Below are 22,487 nucleotides of genomic sequence, written 5' to 3'. Positions count from 1 at the left end.
CCTGCATAGATCTTGGCTCGAGCTAAGGCTTTTGACTTTTTTTATGTATTTTTTATTTATTGTCATTCAGTTTTGTTTGATGACTTTAGTAGGCAAATTTCAGCAAAAAAATTCAAGTACAATACAAAATTTGCAGTTTTCATATCATTTTTCAAATTCCGTTGACTTTGAGGCCTGGATGGTGCAGGGGATTTCTCATCACTCAATGGAAAGAACAGCACCAGAGACACAAGGACCTTGGCATGAGTCAGGGGGGCTGCATTCAAACAGCTTGGCGGACGAAACAAAGAAAAGCTCTTTACAAATCGATGCACACAAGTGCATAAGCATGTACAAACACATTCACTCCACATTCATTCATTCATTCATTCATTCATTCATTCATTCATTCATTCATTCATTCATTGATCCATCCATCCATCCATCCATCCATCCCTCTCCACAGTGATACAGGTCTATTTGTGTAAACATTGACAGGTGTTTTGTAATCCATTCGAATTTTACAAACATTATCATAAACATCAGTATCAAATTTCATTCTTTTTTTTCCTCCTTTGCTTAAAAAAAATTTCTCTCAATTTGAGCACTGTGTTCAGGAGGCCATGCATATTAATTTGACGACGTCCATTTGGTGGCTTGATCATCCAAAAGCTTCAGCCACTTCAGAGGGATTTTCTCTTCAGGTCCCCACCCTGGCTTTGAGTGACATCTAGAGAAGGGAAAGAAGAGCAGTCAGGTGGTGGCACACACTCCCATGGACAATTGATCACCTAACACAAAGGCAACGGAAGCGAATGGCCACAACGCATCTGGCTTATAATGACACAACACAAAGCGTCAGACATAAAAACCTTCACAAGACGAACAAGAACACCCACAACACAACAGAAAGAGAGACAGAGACCAGAGATGGGTGGGGTACGGTTGGCAAGACAGAAGGGTTTTTGGGGGGGGGGGTATGAAGGGTTACCTGGGAAAGCCAGCTGCAAGTGGGGGGGAAGAGCAGCCTGAGACCCTGACTGGAGACTCTTTAACAGATCTGAGAAGAGACAGCAACGAAGGGGGCGGGGAAGACGGACAAACAAGGCAATGAGGGGTTTGGAGCAGGGAACAGCAAACACAGTTTAATGATGGATGAAAATGAGACATCAATATTAAGATATGGAAGAACGGGATGAACAATTAAAATAACAGACAGGAACAGAGGAGCACAGTTTTGCATGGTAACAATGTGGTACAGTGTACACAGGACAAAGTGAACCGCTGACATAATGAGAGACATGATGAGGGAGGACTCTACAGGTGGCAATCAGAGGAATAAACTGAATACGACAGATGACTTGACAGATGATTTGCAGTGTATACTGTATATGTACCCGTTACAATCTACCAAGGAACATTCCAGAAATCTAAATCTTCCCTGTAAATGAACCTGTAGTTGGAGTCGACGGATCTCATCACTTCATATGGTTTATTATTCTCAGAGCAAGTTTAGGCAATGGGCTTAACTTAACGGAGTAGATTGTTCCCTACCTGAGAGTGACGTATAAGAACATATGTAAACTATTACAGCACAACAAACATCAGTTTTGATAAGGGTGGGGCTGAAGGCAGGACAGGACCTTTGTACATATAGTGTTACGTGATCACTGATGCACTGAAGTTAAAGCTTTCATTGCTCCTCCAAATGTCAGGATGCTACAATGGTGAGAAATGTGGTGACTCACTCTGTGGCAGGGAGTATCCTGAGCTGCTGATAATGGAGGGGCCTGTGCCCGCTGCACTGGTGACCACGGGTGGGGGCAGGTTGAGCAGGGAAGGGAACTGGAAGGGCAGGGAGACGGGCACCAGGCCTCCGAGCATGCCGAAGCCCAGCGGCAGAGACGGGCCGGCCGAGCCCAGTAGGGCACTGCCTGCCGACGACACCTGCAACAGGTGGCAAAAGGATCACACACACACACACCCTGAACATGGCCAGATTTTCCCTGTACACTGTATGATCATGGTGCCCCATATAACCTGTGCACCTACACAACACACAATCCATTATCTCACAATCATTTGAGCTGCAACTGCTTTACTGTGTATTATGATACGTGTGATACGTGAGTGTTATACTACCAACTTAATATACTGATGAAATCTTTTTCCAATCATATAGTCATGGACCTTAACAAGAAGCCTCTTTGATCCATGTCAATAATACAATTTACATTAAGTCATTTAGCAGAGGCCTTTATCCAATACGCCATGCAGGTGACCCCACCGGATATTACTCTCTCATGGCATAGAAGTTCAGTCCAGATTTAGCCTGGATTGGTTCACCTTGACTTACCTGTGACAACTGTGGGGAAACAGACGCTGAAGTGACAGATGTGATTGGCTTAGCCACTGCACCCGCTCCTGCAGGCCTCTGCCGCTGTCCGTGACTGGCTAGGCTGGCAGCGCTGGAAGTGGGACTGGCTGCTGCTGCTACTGCTGCTGCCGTGAGTTTAGAGATGGAGGGGGGACTGGTGACCTGAGAGGGGGTCTTCTGCACTGCAGAGGAGCTGGTGAAATTACTCTGCCCCCTGGGGGCACCTGAGAGAGGGGGGCGGAACGCTGCAGTTTTGGAAAGGGTGGAGGGTGCCGAAGAGGAGGAAGGGGAGGACGTGTACTGGTGCACTCCAGGGTGGGTCTGAGAGGGCCGGGCCTGAGGTGCGGCAGAGGGGGAGGCTGAGGCGGCCGCCGCCAACGTCGGGGCTGGGGGGCGAGGGGTTAGCATCAGGATGGGGGAGCTTGAGCTGTGGGAGGACTTGGTGAGAGTGGCCTGCATGGGGGTGATGAAGCCTGCCTGCTGGGACTGGACCTGGGACGGAGGGGTGCGAGGCTGAGGAGGAGAGGGGGCCGGAGACGCCCTCATGGAGTCCTGAGGGAGGTGGGATCCCTGCTGTTGGGCTTTGGAGGACAGGTGGTGGGGGGTGGCTAGCGCGTGTTGGCTGCGGGGCTGTGCGGTGGCGCCCAACACACTGTCCGAAGGGCCACTCTTGCCCAGTTTATTAGAGCCTGGCAAGCCATAGGCTTTGTGCTGGGGGGGCAAGAGCGGGGAAGCGGTGGGGGGCGGTCTGGGCTTCCCTGCAGCGGCCGTGGGGGACGAGCCGGAGGGGGGGAGGGGGGGCTTGCTGGCCCCGCTGATGGGAGTTCTTTGCGTGTCCATCGCTGAGAGTCTATGAGCCTGAGCCAACGGGGAGCCCTTCCCCATCCCCAGCCCATCACCATGAGTACCGGCCGTTCTGGAGGAGGACAAGGAAGAGAGGGCAGGAGAAACATGGAAGGAGGTAGAGACATAGTGCGCACTGGAGACTGGCAAGCCATGGCCCTTCTTGTGGAGGAGGGGGGATGCCTGCTGGGAGGTTGGGCCCTGCGGGTCGTTCTGGATGAGGCCCTTGGCAGCGTTGCTCAGCAGGGCCAGCGCCTGGGAGATGGAGTCCAGGGATGGTGTGGCCAGGTCCTCGTCCAGAGAGTCCGACAGGCAGATGGGCTCCGTCTCGGGCTGGGCATGCTGACGCACTGTCAACACCAGGGGAGAGGCGGAGTCGGGCAGCGGCGTGGACCTCTGGACCCAACCAACCTCCTGCGGAAGAGGTCATGGTCACACACACACACACACACACACACACACACACACACACAGAGAGAGAGTCAACCATACGCAGGATTTATTCTCCATGGAATCGGTCATATGAAACAGTACACTGGGTGTGGCTAGAACTTTAACGATCAAATCTTACCTTGGATTTAGCTTTTGGTGTTGGTGCAATTCTTTTCTTTACTCTGGGAACCAAAACAAAGATAGTGTTTTAAAACGTTTGCCTATGCTAATCTTGTCAACCATTATTAGTGGATCAGTGGATCTGCCCAATGGAAAAGCAATATATGTGAAGAACAGTTAATACTAACGAGTTGCCAGTGACGTGACTGTGGGCCATGCGGCTTTCTTTGAACAGCATCCTGGTGGCATAAAAGACATATCAGACATGCCCAAAACCATCCAGTCAAATTAACTTGAAGAAGTTGTATGTATATTATGGCATCCAGCACGCACACACACACTACCACACACCTGGCCTGCATCCAGCCTTTAGGCCACAGTAGTTTGACCTCTGTCTCCATGAAGGCTTTGAGGTAGTCCTCAGCCGAGAGCGAGTTCTGGCCCTCTCGCTCGTAGCAGCCCAGCTTCACCCGCACCAGGCTACACAGCAAGTTCCTACAGAGGTACAGCCACACCATACAGCTTTACACAGCCACATGGAACCACCTCATTCACCTCTAAATCACTACATTAGAGTAGGAATGAAATGCTTGTTGTCTTAGCACTACCATTGTACATAAATCATTTGGGGCCCTTCAGCAAACCTGAGTTTGTCGTCCCAGATGAACTTCTTCCTGGGCCCCATCACTCTCTTCCCTGGCTTCTCCTCATCCTCTTCCTCGGAGCCGTTCTTTTCTCCTTCTCCAGGCTGCTGCCTGTTGGCCAAAACACAAATGTACATTTCCTTCATGGTGAACAGAGCGATGGATTATGCGAATGGCTGTGATGGAACGGTGCTGAAGAGAAGTGCCTTACTTTGCAACTCTTGCCATGCAGTCCATGTTGTATCTTGCGATCTGTTCAGGCATGGAGCTGCACACAGCCAGCTTCAGCTTCAGCAGAGGGTTGCGCAGCCTGTCATCCTGTGTGTGTGTGTGTGTGTGTGTGTGTGTGTGTGTGTGTGTGTGAGGGGAGAAAGCGGTGTCAGTACAGCGTTACTATATCCAGCATTACAAATCAAAGATGTCCTCCTTCCAATGCACATATATGTAATTAATAGGGCCCCTTCTGCTTTAAAACACACACCTGAATGTTGAGGCTGAGTTTCTTCAACCGCTTCAGTAGGGCCTCCTTGTTGCAGGGCACGAAGGCTTCCAGGTGAGAGTAGATTGCAGAGCGAGCTTCAGCTGGCTGCTCCTGGACCTGCAGCTCAATACTAGGGCAGGGAGGATGGGAGAGGAGAGGAGAGGAGGAGGGGTTAGGCAATGCTTCAATGTTTCCATTGTAGAGAACAGAGACTAGAACATCAAAGAGAATAGACTCACTCCAGCAAAATGTTGTTCATGTCCAGAGTGAAGAACTTCTTCCGGCCTTCTGCATCGAACTGCCGTGATGCCTGACAGAGTGAAGACACACACATAAGCCAGTCAGATCAGAAAAATCAAAATAGGCATGTCAAGGATTATATGGAAAACTGTGACATGCCAATGCCGAAAAAACAATCTCAATGTACAGAAAATCTCAATGTACAGAGAACTTCTAACAAATACACTGCCAGTCATACACAATTGCTTTGTTCGGCGATAACTACAGGTTTTGTTTTAAAACAAAAAGAAAGCAAACACAGAGCAGCGCAAAATATGATATTGCGATTTTTCACACTTTACGACACACTTTTCACACTGGACTCTGCGATATACTGTGACTTATTTCTTCCATTTACTAGGTTTCATATACTGAGTGTCTCTCCAGCAATCTTGGTGCAGTACATTTGTTCTCAACTGACTGACTTCCTTTCAAATTTCCCACCTCCACTACATACACACGCCATCATAAAGAGGTTCTAGAAATGTGAACTGTCAAACTTCCCGACATAGCCGTCATTGCTGTGGTCAGACAATCCTTACGGGTCCCTCATAACCTGACCTACATCACATACTTTCGACCATCTTGCAGGAATACTAGACACTAACCATCAAATGAAAGTGGACACAGAGGCATCAGAAAAGGAGACCACCAGTAATCATATCCAGCAGTGAAGAACCCATGAAACTTGGCCATATGCTATGCTCTCTTGCTCCATGAAGCTTCTTGCCTTCCCTTATTCTGTCTCCGATTCCGCCTCCCTCTCAGGAGAGCATGTTTTCCTCTGACTCTTTCCTCCATTCAACAATAGTGCCTGTCTGAACTGCCTTCCTTTACAAAGGCTTATTTCCCCAGACTTAGATTAGACTTCTTTACACCCTTGGTTTGTTTCTACAGTCTGCTCTACCACCAATGATATTACGAATACTTGCACATCTGACGCATTCACCGCTGTGTTAAACTATATTGAGCATACATGACCTGCCTAAGCATTCGCACATCACTGCAAGCCTTGGCATGGCATTGTATGGTTCCGTTACAACAACAACAACACCTCCACCACCGCCACTCTCAGCCCCTTGCCAACAGAGGAAGTGGTTTGAGGTTTGATGTTTTTCTTCTTTTAGCGATCACACACCAAAAAAAAATCAAAGCTAGTCAACAGATAGACGTCCATGTGCATCATATGCACACAATTCTTTTTGACTGCCAGTGCAAAATATTTTATTGTATTGTGTAGAACAGTAACTTACTTTACATACCAATACTTACAGAAGTCATCCTCATATCAGATGACACATGGGCTACTCTCTCTGAACTGATGCACACATCCAGCGTCACCACTTCAGTCTTCCTCCTCTTCACTTTTTCTTATTCTTCGTCCCTTGATTTAGATCCCTCCCTCATGCCTCTTCTCCCTATACCTCCTCTCTCTACCTCTCTCTTCTGTTCCTCTCTGTTCTCCTCCTCCTCCCTTTCACTTTCTTCCTACTGCCAACCTCCTGCAAGAGAAAGGGTCACTCAGCGTGTGTTTGTTCAGACCAACGCCCTTTCTGTAGCCCCAGCCAGGCAGTGCTGCCAGTCTGGAGAAGGGCCAGCTGTCTGCCCCGGGCATCTGTGCTCCGCTGTGGGGTGCAGTGACTCAGAGGCCTGCCTGTGGGATGGCTGGCAGCTCTTGGGTGACATAGATGAACACATTGCAGGATGTGCTAAAAAGTGCAGAGTGGTGGTTTTAGGGGGCTGTTAGCAAAAATGTCTGTATTATACACTAATCACCAGTGACTATGAATCATTGTGTTTTCGTTAGCTTAGAATGAGCCCTTTCATATCTACAAGGGAGCAGGTCATCTTGCCCGGCGGTCGCCATGTAGCCCACAGTAACCCAAAACAGACAACAGTGACTCTTGCTGTTTCTGGCTAACCATTTTGTGAGGTGAGAAATTTGAGTGAATGATCATTCTTATAATTTACAGACAAAGCAAAGGAAACGTGAATCCTTGTTGTTAAAGATGCGAAAACATGAAAACGAAATTAAATATGAACAGGCGACGGCAGAAATCAAGGATAAACACGTTGGTGTGGCCACAACAAACGACCGAGCCAACCAACAAACAAGACTAAAACTAATATCACATGTGTGCCGCCTCACAAGGTCCAATAATCCATTGCGTTTAGTGTTACAATACAGATGATACGCACCTTTAACTGAACCTCTCAAAGACCGAAATCCTCATAAAACCCACTCAGTCAGAACACACCAACAGTGTCCAGATTGGTTCCATAGCCCTACTTCATTAAAGGTCACTTGAACCTGAGGGTCAGGTAGAAAAGTTTGGGAGAAAGTTTTACGTCAGGCTTGGCCTTGGTCCTTTATTATTCTCACTATACATGCTGCCACTTGGGGACATCATTAGAGAACACAATGTATGTTTCCATAGTTGTGCGGATAACACGCAACTTGTACATCTCCGCTGAACCAAATGATGCTGCAGCTATAAACTACATTACTACCTGTCTTTTGGCGTTAAATAAGTTAAAGTTAAATGAGGACAAAACTGATACCCTACTAGTCGGCCCTAAAACAAAAGGAGAAATGCGTTTTAATAACCTGGGGAAATTAACTCCCTGGATTAAATCTGAGGTAACTAGTCTTGGTGGTATTTTAGATTCAGATCTAAGATTCAAATCCCACAAGGTGAAGAAAACTAAAATTTGCCATCTTAGAATATTTACTTGAGTACTGCCATTGAGAAATCAAAAAGATGCTGAAAAACTGATACATGCCTTTATTTTAAGCCGGCTCGATTATTGTAATGCAATTCTAACTGGCCTCCCGAAAAAACAACAACTGAGAGACGTCAGCTCATTCAAAACTATGCAGCTCGGCTATTAACCAGAACCAAGAAGAGAGAGCACATTAGTCCAGTTTGAGCTGCTCTGCTCTTATACAAAGCCCTTAATGGGCAAGGACCAAGTTACATTGCAAACTACCTTGTCAAATACTTGCCTTCAAGAACACTGCGATCATGTAATGCTGGTTTATTGGAGGTTCCCAGCAACAGCCGTAAGAAAATCGGGGACGCAGCATTTGTCAATTACTTCCAAAAGCTATGGAACATGCTGCCTATAGATATCAGGGAAGCCATCTAGCTTAACATTTTTTTAAAGAAAACTAAAAACATATCTCATCCCCTTGGTCTTTTTTTTATTGTAATGTGTTTTACTTTGATCATCGTGATATAACGTGATATTAAGGGGTTAGATAAAATATATCTCTGCTATCTATCTATCTTATGTTGTGCATTTTATGTATTCAATTTTGTATCTTAAATTTGTATGCACTCTATCCCTGTTTTTATGTTCATTTTATTGTATGCAGTCTATCCTAGTTTTATATTTATTTGATTCTATCCATTTATGTGGATCACTGTGCATGTAATTTCTTTGTGCACATCATTTCTTTCAGCTGCATTGTTTTGTATGAAAGGTGCTATACAAATAAAGTTTATTATTAATATTATTATGTAGGACCACCAACTAAGCTAACTTTGAGTCAATTTCCTTCTCATGTGGATCCCGAGACTTGCAAATGCCTTCAACTGCCTACTCCTATCTGGCACTGGTTTCTGGTGAAGACAACAACTTTGCCCTCTTACGCACTTCCTTACAAGTTATATTGGATAAGCGGATTTCTCAAATGAATTGTATTGTTGCCCAATTCAGGTTTTACTACTTGACTATAGCTACTGCCTTACATCTTCTGATTTGGTTGGTGTTCATAATATGATGAATGCCAATCTTACTGAATTAGGCTATGCATTAAACATTTTTCAGCAGGTTCAGCAACAGGCACGAGATGAAAATCTTTAGAAAGTTCTCTAAAGAAATAACATGGCAAAGGTTTAATTTCCCTTTAAGGACTCGAAGGCTATAGACAATCCCTCTAACCAGGGAGTGTAATCAGGAGCTGTGTTCTTACCGCACGCAAGTCCTCGATGCGTTTGATGAGGGGACCAGGCAGCCCACTAGGCAGCGGAGGGGGGGTGAGGAGTCCTTTCTGCACTCGTCCGGTCACGGCCACTACCACACCTCCAGCCTTCAGACCGGCTGGTGCCAGGTTTCCATTCTCCCCTGGCTGCCTGGGGCTCCCGGGCTGGGGCGAGTCCAGCAGGCCAAAGTCCAGGTCCCCCATCAGGTCCTGCAGCATGTCATTGTCGCTGGTGCCACCCAGCATCGACATCACTGCCGGGTCAGCAGTCAGGTCAGCCATGTTTAAGTCGCTGCCAGTGGTGATGACAGAGGCAGACTGGGGGTGGGAGTTGAACATGCCTGGTGGGCGCTGGGCAGCGTTTGGCATGTTGGCACTAGCCAGCCCCCGTGGAAGCTTGATGGTGGACGGCTGCTTCTTGCGCATATCCTCCTTCTCGCGTGCAAATCGGCGTAGCATAGCGGCCAGGTTCAGAGAGTCCTTCATCAGCTTCTTACGCTGCTTCTTCTTCTTCTCTGGACGGTTCAGGCCCAACACCCTTCAGGTAAAAGGGGGTGGGGGTACAGGGAAGGAAGAAGAGAAACCAGCAATAAGATGTCTCTTAAAATACAGAAATTCAAAGGATTGCATACAACCTTAGAAAGAGTTGTCTGATTTTATATGTGGTTCATGTTGGTATTCCTTGTTTATACGCACCCTGCCTTTGGCACCCTGATCTTTCTAGGTTTCTTCTCCTCTAAATTGCCATCTTGCTTTTTTCGTCTTCTCTTGATCACCCTCTCCTCACCATCTTTTGTTTTCTGCCGAGGCAAAAAGATTCAAAATAGAGTTGAACAAAGAACGCACTGTCGGATCATTTCAAATTGGCCTTAAAATACATGGGTGAATCAACTCAACATTAACAACAATAAGCAATGTTGCTTCAAGGCAGACTCACTTTAAGGTGATTCCCAACTTTTCCTCCTTCCTCACCCTCGGAGTCAGAAGCAGCTCGAAACTGCAGTGTACCCGTGTTGATGTAGAAACCACCCAGTTTAGTGGTCAAGGAGGCTGGAACCAGCTCATCATACTTGACAGATGGAAAGATACAGTGATGGTATAAACAAGACAGGCATGCAGTACTTTAAATGAACTGCAAAAAAAAGAAGGGAGTTCTTTAAGAAAATGGTGGGAGCCTATAGACTACCCCATCTAAACCTCGCATGTGGTAAAAGTCCAAATCTCTTTTTATATAAAAATCTGTAAAATGGACACAAGTCTGGGAGTGTGTACGTGTGTTCGCAATGGTCAGTCTGTGTCAGACGTATTCTAGAGCACGGAGCATTTCTAAATAACCAAAGAGGCTGACTAATGAGCTGTAAATAATATTGCAGTTTGAAATTACTCACAGCCTCTGAATTATCTATGAATGGGTCTGTGTCGTCGTAGCCATATCCAATGTCCACAAGGTCCTGGATCCTATCTTTCCTCTTCTTCTTGTTTAGGTTTCCCTGTTGAAAGTATGACCCGAGACACCAGTCAGTTCAGGACTTTCACTGACGACCTTAACTATAACTACAGCATAGGGAAGGAAACTTCCCCAAACTACTAATGAATGCCAGAGCTGGGATAAACCTATCGGGGTTAACAATATCCCCAATTTTAAAAGGACATCAAACTCTAACTAACAAAAATGTATTCACTTACATATTTGTTCTCAAACTTTTTGGCAAGTGCTTCCACCTGCTGTCTCTCTTTCTCGTCGTCACCAAAGGGATCATTGGGATCAAAGCTAGGAGTCAATACTTGAGGAGTCTTCTTAACCTGAAAGTTAATTTGAGAGAAAGAGAAAAAACATAATTTTATATCAACATAGAGCCATGTTGTACAAAAAAAAAATGAAATGGGTCTGACAGGTTTTAGTACAATGGATAATTTTATATTTTAACGTTTCACCTGTTAAAAAGCACACATGTATCCTTACACTCAACACATAAGCAAGTTCATCTAAAGAAGGGCATCTTGAAACGGCAAGCATTTGCTATTCCCTTAACCACTGTCCACTATTACACCTAAGAGAGAACATCTAAAGTGAACAGTGGGACCATGGGGAAAATATGTAAATGGAATTATATATACGAGATCATCTGAAAATAATGAAAAAAAATGCAAGCAAGAAATTGAATTAGCAAGCCATCTACCGATGCGTAGAAAGAATACTAGCAAAACACGTAGCCGAAAGTAATACGGCATTATCATGCCAATTTAATCATGGCATGGCAAAAGTACGGTGGATATTTTATGTTTGACGTTCATAATAATGGGACTAAATAAATATTTGTATCACTTTTAGGGAAAGTGTAAAGGAAGGTTGCCATGTGTGCGCCATTTAAATTATTTTGAGCGGACTTGAACTTGACGGTAGAAATGTCAACACTGACGTAACGTTAGCTCACGTTAGCTACACCACGTTGCCTGACGTGCATTGTTTTTGTCGCAGATGCAGCCCAAGACAAAAGGTAAACTTTACCTATTACTTCAATCGTAAGAGATCAAGTTACCTAAACACATCCCAACCCGACTTAAATAAATCATTTCTGAGATACAGAGACCAATGCACCTCTTACAAATCCTAGGCGCTATACGCCCTGTGCCTTCCAAAAGACGTGCACAAACAGCCAACCCGAAGTTCCTATGGTTTTTGACACTTACCTGAGTTGCTTGGACTAGCTCGCTGTAGTTGAATTCTGAAGATCCCTTTTCACTTGGCTCAGACAAGGAGATATTTAAACGCACCGTGACTGTCTTGGGTTCTCCAGAAGTTCCATCAGTAACGTTAACATTTCCTTCTATGTTACCGAACAAGCTGCTGCCGCCGCCACCACCACCACCACCACCACCACCCCCTGGCCCGGTTGCTGCACTCCCAACCCCTCCATTCTTCCCATGGCTTGTATCGTTTTCATCCTCCCGGCGTCGTTTCTTGGCTGGATCCGAGGCTGGTGTGGTGTTAAAGGTAGCGAGAGTGACAAAAGGTACCTTTCGCTGTTCGGCCATTTGATGCTGACCGGCTATTGCTCCCTCGCTCAAAACAAAGTAGAGCGAGACTACACTGCACAACTAGCTAGCTATCCGGCTAGTAATTGAGCTAAAACAGTTAGCTAGCTAGCTATTAGCCGGCATCCACTTTACCAGTTAGCTACATAAAACATAAACTTATTCTGTCGGTAATAAGACGACGAGAAATCGCCCGCGCCTCCCTCTCTACTTCAGAATGTGGTAACGGAGAAGAATGGGGATAAACGAAGGGTCCATGAAATTTTTTGCTAGCTAAAATACTAAAGCATCTTTGAAGGAGGCCATTTTATATATCAGTAAGTGGATTTATCTATTCAGTACAGGTCACTGGGCTGGGCGTGCGCAATGAAGAAAAAGCGGAAAAAGCTTCATAGAGATATGATAATATCCAATGGCTGAGTTTCCTCCTTTTTGTTCGCCCGCCTACTTTACAATGTAGCGCGAAACGAGGTGGAGCTGTTTCCGTGCATTTCAGCGCGGGGTGTTTGGAGTGTATCTGACCTGAGGGTAGGGACACTGTTGGCTTTTATGACATGTTTTAGTTTTGTTGTTCGTAAAGGGGCTGCTTCATTACATTTTTGAAAATATATGGCCTCAAGCCCGGAAACAAAATGTAATGACCATACTTTAATTTCACCGAGTCATGAGCCCATTGTGTTCACAGTAGTAAGTGTAGACCAATGGTGTTCATTTTTGCAAGGATAATGCAAATAATACATTTTTCATACGATGTAACACATATAATCATATATCTGATGTGATAATAGGCTTCTGATATAAATATATAATTTTACCCCTTTAGTTGGTGAGAGAAAATAGTGTTGCAAGTCAGTCCATAAATAGGATAACACCAATCAGCATACAGTTGTTGGAGATTTTTTGGTGACAACAGACACTTCATCTGCTTGAACCAAAACCATCAGCAGAATCTGAAAAACTAGGAGTTGAAGGATATGATGTGTTCAACAGATATCTAACCATAAAACTGCCACTGAAAGATCAGTAGTAATTATCCAGTGATTCTCAACCTTTTTGCTCCCATGGCCAACCTGTGTCCAAGGAAATATTCCAGTCCCCCCACAGGAGACGTGATAACCTGTCTGCCTTCATTGCAACTCCATTTGGACACACTCAACAATCTAATACAGTTAGTCAAATAATTTCTTATCATCTCAAGGCCCCCCTTGCAGTTTCCTGAGGCACTCTTGTGGGCCCCGGGCAATACTTCTTTAGGCCTATGTCTGTTCTGTTCCCTTGAAGGTTGTCTTCTCAATACTCATAATGGGAGGTCTACTATTCTGTAAAACTAGATGTACCACATAGTGGTGCATACTATGAGCTCAAAGTGAGAGAATAAGCAATAATTAAGTTAATTGAAAATAAAAACAGTATTGAAAAATATAGGTCTAATACAGTCTTTATATGGACATGTATAGACTGACACATCTAATGCAATCCAATGTTTTCAGTCAGTTCAGTTGCAGTGCCCCCTATGAACGAAATTTCACACACTCTGGCAAGAATTTAAGGAATGTGGTAGTGATGCAGCATGTGAAATCTCATGAACTGTGAACCGTTACATCACAATATATTGGCTAGAGAAGCACCAGATGTTTGCACTGAACATCACTCAGAAGGTGGCGCTACTCCACAAACGAGTCGTAATAAGCTAGAGTTATGCTCGTCCTAGAGGCCAACTTGCCATAAGTGTTGTTGAGCTATTGCCCAAAAAGTGCTATGAGCCTACCCCACTTCAGGGGGCGCTGGTACGAAACACGCCTGCCCAGGGACACAAACCTTAATTTCCGTATCAGCCATGTTGGGCTACAATCATGGCAAGTAACATGTGGATTGGTGAAGTCTACATATATGATATCATCGACCAACAATTGATGAGGTGGGGGAAAAAAGCTGACGCACTATATGATCGCCCTGTGGTGCAGTGGCTATCATGAAATAGCCTGCGGCCACAAAACCACATACTTCTGTTTCACCTGTTATTATCACTTAATACATTATAATAAACTATATTCAAAATGCACTGGCCAGGAAACAAACAAATAATACATCTGTCTCAATATATCTTACAGTTACAATGTATCTTTTATTATACAAATTATTCACACTATACTACTTTAAAGATGCATATATGTGTGTCAAAACACATCAAAAACCCGTCAAAACCCTCACAGATTTGAATAATATCACAATGGTCAAACGTTGTGTTGAACAATGCAGACAGGCACTTTGGGAAATCATTTGACTATTTGGAAGACACTGGTGTGTCTCTGCCAAGGCACACACTTCAGATTAATAAATAAGGCCGTCTCACAGAGACACCCTGTTGTCCTTAGCCCACTTCTTCAGGATCCTGATGATGTACTCCACCTGTGGGTTCCCTGTGTTTCTCAACAAGGGCAGGACTTCCCTCAATGTTTCTCTGCAGAAATAAAAAGCAACTGTAAGGACCAGGCCAATTTGACTCCTAACTGGAGTACACAGCAGGTCACCCAGGCAAACGGAAAAGGAGGTCAAGTAAGATTTCTGCGGTCAACCCCATGTCATGTCACCCATACTTCACTCTCACCGACAGTCACTGTTAACATAATATTGCTTCATATTTGCATAACATTAATCCTTTTTTGCATCATGGTTCTACCCATGTGTCTGCCTGCTTTTTTTTGTGACTCTTAATGTGAACAGACAGTTAGATGACATTTCTCTGTACTGACTCAAGCCTTTTGTCATGCTGACTGAGTGTTCCAATTATGGCCACAAGAAGCTGGTACCTTGGCTCTCGACCCGCCAGAATAAGCTGGAAGATCCCCACACATGCACCTCTCTTGCCCTCCCAGAACTCTGGGCTTGGATCTAAACGTTCCAGGACATCGAAGGCCTTTGCTGCATAGTAGAACTGTCCCATCTGAAAACAGGATACAGAGGAACCCGAAAGTGGTTAAGCTCTTCAAATAGGCGGGAAAGGATCTAATGCTGACCTTATAACAGTCATTTGGAACAACCTGAAGTAGGAAAAGATCTAATGCTGACCTTATAACAGTCATTGGCAACAAGCTGCAGTAGGCTGAAGGAATCTGCTGATGTCTCCATCTTAAGGTAGAGCTCCCAGGCGAGTCGCGGCCTCTGGTTCATAATGTCTGTATTGTTATGGTGAGAAATAAAGTTTTTTTGTATGTTTGTTTGTTTGTTTTAATGTAACACAATACAGTTCCGCAAAGACAGAACACTGACTGATAAATAACTTACAGCAACGTGCCAGCCAGCTCAAGTACACATAGTCATTTTTTATCCTCTCACTCTGGATCAACAGGAAAATCTTAAAAAGAGAAACGTTTAAAAAGGAAAAATGGCATGATAAGGCCACATGAAAATATGCAAACATTAGTGAAAAAAGTTGAATCTTTGCAAAGGTGCCTTATACCTCCTCTGCTTCTTTGAAGTTGCCCACAGCAGCCTTTGCTTGGCCATAGTTGAAATTGAAGGTATCATCATTGTAGAAGTAGCTCTGCACAGTGAAAGGGGAAATAAATTCTTCAGGAAGAATTCTAAATTGTGTTCAGCAGAGTATTTCAATGCACTTCTGAATTTTCATTTACCTTGATAGAGTTGAGGTAGATGAGGACGTCCTCAAATTGCCGGAGCAGGAAAAAACAAGACGACATGCACTGCCTGCCAGGAATTGTGTCTGAAGAGGAACAGGACATGTTATTGTCTTTGTTTAGAACTAACTTTAGGGTGTGGATGAGCAAGGCTACATGACCTCCTCCAGAGTGCTAGACTTACCACACTCACTAGCAGAGCCTCCGACCAGCTGAAAGAACTGCTGTGCGATCTTCAAGTGATCCCTCTAGGATGCAGTGAATCATGTGGACAGAGGATGAATCATACTCTTACAGCCTGCATTTAATAATAACAGCCTGAATTTCAATAGAAAATATGATGTACTGCTACACTCACCGACCCCACTTCTTGACCGAGAGCTGCATGTACCACCCCTTTTAATATGTATTCCTGCAAATGATGTTAGCAGAATTAGTCCACTGGTGAGTTTACATGGTGATGCCATCTGTTGACATTGTGCCTACCACTGCACTCTCCCTGACATTGAGTGGGGATGGGACACAGTGAGAATCAAATATACTCATGTGTGTCACACACTTACTGTACGCTGATGTATATTAAGCCTAACACTGCCTTCAGCCTGAGAAGGAAGGGACAGAGAGAGAGAGAGAGAGAGGGACAGAGATAGAGGGAAGAGTGAAGCGGTTACTACACAAACTGACTCAACTGATTTCAATTCTCTTCAAGAGAAATACTCCCAGACATCACTCCAAACTTGCAACAGGGAACCACCCCGTCTTATAACACATGCACAGTCATCAGGACAGTTTTTCAGCCCTCACGTACACCTAATATCCCAACATGCATTTCTCCTCACTCACACCACAAGTAAGCAAGTAAATACTCATACACAACGACACATGATGGCCATGCAAAGTGTTGACAGTTTGGATGAGTTTTTTTCTCTCTCCCATAACTGATAGTAATAGGAAAATGGCAATGGGGATTAAATGCAGGACATGTTTGCAAACCTGTGGCTGGGTGGGCTCCATGTCTTTGGTGAGATTGAAGGCCTCCTGAACATCATCTATAATAAGAGCAAGAAAACAGAACTGTGAGTTAGCACTCAGCTTTTTTTTTGGGGGGGGGGGGGGGGGGATCAGGAAGCTTCCTGTCAGCCAAACACTGAGTGAAAGGCTATCTGGACTGGGAAGTTTGGTCAGAGTTTGGCCCACCTTGTCTGAGGTAATAGATGACCAGATTGAGTCTGGCCTCAACAATCACATCAACAAGAGGAGGAAGCACCTGCAGAGCCCCTTCCCCATTCCGGAACACCACCTGGAGATAAGGCAAGTGTTTTTATATAGGATAGGAAAGGATTGAAAGTAGACATACTTTATTGCTATCTGAAGTCATTTGATGGGAACGAACTTCTGGTAGCCACATTCAACAAATACATTAAAAATAAATAAAAGGAATAAAAGTCATTTTGCTGTGGCTCTCTCACCAAATTGTGTCTGATCAACTCCTTGGCAAACTCAAAAGCGGAGGAAGATATGTCAATCAGGTTCTTCAGTTCTGCCTGGACAACACAATAGTGACAAAGGAACCGCTTTACAGGCCATTCTCAGAGTACGCTAAACAGTGGCGTGCACAGACATTTTGGGGGGCAGGTGCTCAGGGGGGAAGGGAAGGGCACTTTTTAGCGCACGCAAAACACCTTATTATAAAAAAGTTACACGCACATGTTGAATGAAATTTTACTTTTATTTGTATCATTCTCTAAACGTGAGTTTCCTATAGAAAAAAGTCTTTTTCTGCCACAAATAAATGTGTTAATTTATGTTGCCTGACAAAACCTATACAACAGAAAACGTTCGTCCTAACACATTTGCGGATTTGCAATTGCAAACTCTACCGAAATAATTTGTACCCTAATAAGCCTATGGTCGTCCTGGCGTTATCTGTCATTGGGCTATACAGCGTAAAACTTTATCAGGTGACCAGTCGGCTAAAAATGCTTAGTTGTTTGTTGCTGTATGAGACATTTTACTGCACAACAAAATGATTAGGCTACACGTTGGGCTTAGAGGGCAAACGATACGATTTTACTTGATCTGTATGTTACCTGGCTGGTGGGAACACGGGAGAAGATGCCTGTCTGCGACCGTGCCTGCTATGCTGGAGACGCTTCTGTTTACTGAAGCGCATGTGGTGCCCTGCGCGTGCCAGCGCGAGTGCACGTGACAAAGGAAGAGAATTGTCTGGTCTGTGCAAGTGGGACGTGGCTCATTTTTGGGCATTTTTTCAGTCGTTTTTAATTGCTTAGGTTTTTAAAAGATCATTTCAAAACCAGCCTCAGAAAAATGTTATAATATTAAAAAAAAAAAAAGTTTCAAAAGTGCATTTTCGTTGATAAAGGGCAAAAGTCCTGGTATGTAGCACCACATAGTGTCTATGTGTGCACGCCACTGACGCTAAAGACCTGCATGACGTAAGATGGATGCCTGTTCATTTGCTGACATTGCTATCCACATGCTGTCAGGTACATTAACCAGACACAAATGCCTCAAATCAAAGAGCCTCTCAATACACAAAAAAGCACCAAGAACCATGTCAGTACTACATACTCCGCTGGTGGCAAAATTCAGTTTGATTCGGTTTAAGAGCGAGTACAGAGTTCACCAGAAGATAAATTAAGCTGTTTTACAACTTGTGCATATGATACTGGGCATAAATATATAAATCCATTATGATATATTCCATCATGTATACAGAATGTTATTGATAGAGACAGATTTTACCTCAGCTGCCTTGCCATTATAGAGCCTGAAGTGGTTGCAGGCCTTTAGGTTGAGGGCAGTTGTCGAGTCTGGAACTTTCTGCAAGTATACTGCCAAGACCTCCTGGGAGACGTCGTAGTAGTCCAACTTGTAGTAACACAGAGCTACATACACGTTCAGGGCGAGGAAGTCCCTAGACCAGAAGACAGTCATTTAGTTGGTCTCCTGAAAAGCCAAGGGCAACTCTCAGTAATTGTCTCTCTAGAGGACTAACAAGAGCTCCATGGAAAATGTCTTTGTTAGTGTTTATTACCTCTAAAAACACTGATCTATACCGATGCATCTAATGGCCTAGAATGCCTGTCATCTAGCTTTGCCTCTATGGTGTGATAAGTCAATTATACTCTTGCCTCCATTGTGTTTCTATACCCCAATGAAGTGTTTCGACTTGGGACCTCCATGTCACGAGTTGGTCCAAGTCATGTGGATAATTTCAACCAGGCTAAACTTATCAGGGCAATTGCGTGTGCACGTTCTACTTCAAAAGGCAGGAAAGGCCGATCACCAAAACAATGATTTTCTAACGGTTATAATGGTTCTAAACTCGAAGAAAAGGGCTCTTTTTTTCTCCGCTGGCGATCAAGAGATGAACATGAATGCTTATGAAGAATACAGGACCATAATCATGGCAAAATTCAACACCGCCACCGCTGTGAGAGCAAGTGTGTGAGGATGTCTATACGGTGACATCTATGTATGAATGATTGACAGTAAGTGTGATCTGGTACAGAGTATACGACTGCCGGTTAGTAAGGTTGCTAGTTTGATTCCCCTCACCTCGGTGTAGTTTTACATTTCCGTGTTAGTCGTTTTTAATAAAAGCGTCTGTTAAATGACTAAATGCAAATGTATTAATAACAAATGCAATAAATTGAACCAGCAAAAATTGTGTGTATTTCTCTCTATTCTTATCATGAGTCCACCTTAATAATTTTTTACAATAATGATATGCTATGGTGTACTAATAACGCTGTCATATCATTATGAGTGCTTTGTTCTCCGCATCGACGACACTACAAAAATGTGCCACTCGCAAAAAAGCGCAAGACAGTCAATGTTCGACTGTAGTGTTTGCAAATGACTCGAGAAGGTCTTGTAAATTAATGATTCCTTGTCGGCTGAATCGGTAGCACTCATACAAGAACTCAACATGATGGAATAATGGATCTTGGCGATTGCAAATAACTTTCCCTACGCTAATCTAACTATCTAATATGGCTCCTTGGTCAATGGGAATCCTTTTCCAGGGGTGTGGCAAGCTTCCATCTACACTTAAGTTAGCCTGCGCTTGAGCAGGTTAGTGCTAATTGATACGTATTTGTCCTCAACCTAATGCCCACAGGTCTATCTGCTCCCTGTCTGACTACATAGATGACTTAGACTATTATATTTTTGTATTTCAGAACTTGTCACAAGCGATGAAAAAATTAAATGTCTCTATTGTCCAATGTCTGTTTTGTATTAGGACTGATGTCTGATTCTATTGAGAGCACTCGTCAATAAAACCATAAAATAAAAGTCTTTAGGATTGTTGAAGCTGATTAATGTTTGATTGAAATTTGGTATGTGGATCACACTGTTATATCCATTCTTTATTCCTTATATTGAGGTTTTTTATTTCAGTTCCTAAGTTTTTGTATTGCCTATTTCTCTAGTCTCCTGCTATTGTAAATGTGGTAACCTGTATTTGTATTATTATTACCTGCGCTCTCAGTCTCACCTGCATAGGAAGCCATTATGGTCCTCTTTGACACGCTTCATCTTCTCTCTGTCCCAATAGATGGATGAGGAAACTATCCTCATTACTTGCCCTCTCTCAATTGAATCAAAAGTCTGAATCTCTTAAATCGCCTAGAGTAAAGCAGGTTGCCTATACTGAGTTGCCCATTCTTTGTCATGTTCACTCATTCTATGTCAGACTCACTCATTTAAGAGCAATCTCTACTCAATTAGACAACGGCCTTTCAGAACACGGGTCTGAATTCTTAAAAAATTCTTAACAAAGTTATGCTTTTGATGTGTTCAGGGATTAAACACAGTGGTGTGAGGCCTACTACAGAGAGAGAGAGTCAGAGAGGGCCTGATCATCAGGTGAGCTCACCGGTTCTGCAGTAGGATGCGCTTGTAGATGTCAATGGCCTCCTGGTAGTGTGAGCGCATGTAGTGGATGGAGGCCAAGCTGAGCTGGTCTTCAGTCACGTCCTCCAGTTTCTGGTGGAAGCCCATCAGCCTTTTCTCATCACTGAACTGCATGGCAAAGATGACAGAGATGGACAACATAACAGATAAAAGAAAAGAAAAAAAAACCTGTCTATCCTCTCTCCTGCCATACAAGACAGCAAACAGCGTAACTAGAAAACATACATTTGATTATCATGGATTAATATCCCAAGGGCAGGAAAAAACCCAAAGAGCACCAAACACAGCAGGTTTTAAGGATAGAGTCTGGAAAGTGAAAACACATGAAAACTACCCTTCAACGTAAGAGCACCGACCGGACAGAGACAGTGTTTGACAAAGTAAACCAGACCTTGTGTGCCAAGTGGAACAGAAGCCGATTCTGAAGCTGACTCCTGGGAGCTACAAGGGCAGAGGGAGCAAGATGAACAGACTCTAGCTGACAAGCAGCTACAGGTCATTTCAGAAGGCAGGGACAGTACGAGTCTCCAAGTGGATGACGTACCTTTATTGGCTGCCTCTTCTGCCTCTTTGTAAAAACCCAGAAAGAAGAGGGTGCATGCCAAATACACCCATGTATCTGGACGGCAGTCTGGCTTCTCTGATAAAGCCTTGTACTCCTAGAGAGGGACATACATGTGGCTCACCGTTATCAGAAAAACAAAAACAAGGTTTCTATAATGTAATTGTAAATCCAGACCTGCATTGCTCGTTTGTGGTCACCCAGGTGAAAAGCACAGTATGCCAACCACAGGTCTGCATCCTCCCCTCGCTCTCCAATGCTACGTTGAAACTAATCATGTCCACAAAGATAATAAATACAGATTATTACTGGGGCTCCACCAGCTACTGCTGTAGATAGATTGTGCCATTGCATGAATTAACGGCATGAAGTACGTGAATTACTTCAAGTAATGTGGTGGCTCCCACATAGTCTCTTTGACTGAGATAATCTTCCACTAATGGGGATCCCTTTCCTTTGCTTCTCTTGTTGACTTGAGCATCTCCACCAATAGCTGGCTTTACCCTAGAGAGAATCTAGAAGGGAAAAAAGCAGGTACACACAGAAAACCTGTTAGCTTAATTGCTACGCCATCCTTAAGTAGCAAAACTCTAAGGAAAACGAGGCAGAAAACTTGCAGCAAGTTAGATATCCTAGTTCGATATCTATTGCTAATCTGTTCAAATTAACTTTCAGCCATTCAGCCCAGTTCTAAGCCACCCCGTCTATTTCACCAACTTAAAAACAACAGTAAGGTTGCTACCTAGCTAGTTATTTAAGGTACATTTCAAATGACAGCGATACTTTATTGATAGCCTGCACCCTAACCAGCAAAGTTTTCCAAAGTTAGCTCACGTTAAGACAGCGATATGATAACTTAACGTTAAGGTCAGGCAAATGTATATTTCACACTTACCATTACCCAGAACTTTTATTTGTCTAACACGGGGGTACGGGTCGGTGATATTCAGAAGGACAAACAGCGTACATGTATTATAGTGATAATTATGCTGTTCATAACAAATAATGATCGATAATGTCACTGCTTTAGCTGATTTGTTGACAGCATGGTAAGGTCTCTTAGCAACCGCTTCGTTTGCAACGGCGTAGATGTTCGACTGGAAACGGAGACAAAAAATGTACGTTCCTAACCTTTCCCCCCAGTATGATCGTTTTAAATATGAT

General features: G+C 44.0%; 2 protein-coding genes across 2 annotated transcripts; both read right to left on the bottom strand.

The window, feature by feature from the left end:
- Window positions 1-126: 126 nt before the first annotated feature.
- On the bottom strand, window positions 127-12,179 carry ubn2b (ubinuclein 2b; the record flags this gene model as incomplete). Its single annotated transcript, XM_080857251.1, has 17 exons — window positions 127-709; window positions 971-1,039; window positions 1,728-1,926; window positions 2,336-3,613; window positions 3,771-3,813; window positions 3,940-3,990; window positions 4,103-4,246; window positions 4,396-4,506; window positions 4,607-4,713; window positions 4,877-5,006; window positions 5,116-5,186; window positions 9,135-9,681; window positions 9,840-9,943; window positions 10,081-10,212; window positions 10,532-10,633; window positions 10,830-10,946; window positions 11,835-12,179. 17 exons carry the CDS (start codon window positions 12,177-12,179, stop codon window positions 663-665), a joined length of 3,597 nt encoding a protein of 1,198 aa, XP_080713377.1. The 3' UTR covers window positions 127-662.
- A 2,349-nt stretch (window positions 12,180-14,528) lies between these two features.
- Window positions 14,529-21,544, bottom strand: LOC308378903 (intraflagellar transport protein 56-like; the record flags this gene model as incomplete). Its single annotated transcript, XM_080855924.1, has 16 exons — window positions 21,501-21,544; window positions 21,306-21,420; window positions 21,153-21,202; window positions 20,724-20,869; window positions 18,584-18,755; window positions 17,287-17,361; window positions 17,015-17,117; window positions 16,811-16,866; window positions 16,176-16,229; window positions 16,002-16,065; window positions 15,815-15,903; window positions 15,640-15,723; window positions 15,465-15,534; window positions 15,249-15,355; window positions 14,990-15,123; window positions 14,529-14,640 (listed from the first exon to the last, which is right to left on the bottom strand). The coding sequence occupies exons 1-16, from the start codon at window positions 21,504-21,506 to the stop codon at window positions 14,529-14,531; spliced, it is 1,437 nt and encodes a 478-aa protein (XP_080712050.1). The 5' UTR covers window positions 21,507-21,544.
- Window positions 21,545-22,487: the final 943 nt, after the last annotated feature.

This window comes from Sprattus sprattus, assembly GCF_963457725.1.
Source record: "Sprattus sprattus genome assembly, chromosome: 18".
Taxonomy (NCBI): domain Eukaryota; kingdom Metazoa; phylum Chordata; class Actinopteri; order Clupeiformes; family Clupeidae; genus Sprattus; species Sprattus sprattus.
The sequence above is the reverse complement of the archived record's forward strand: the minus strand, read 5'-3'. Positions and strand labels throughout refer to the sequence as shown.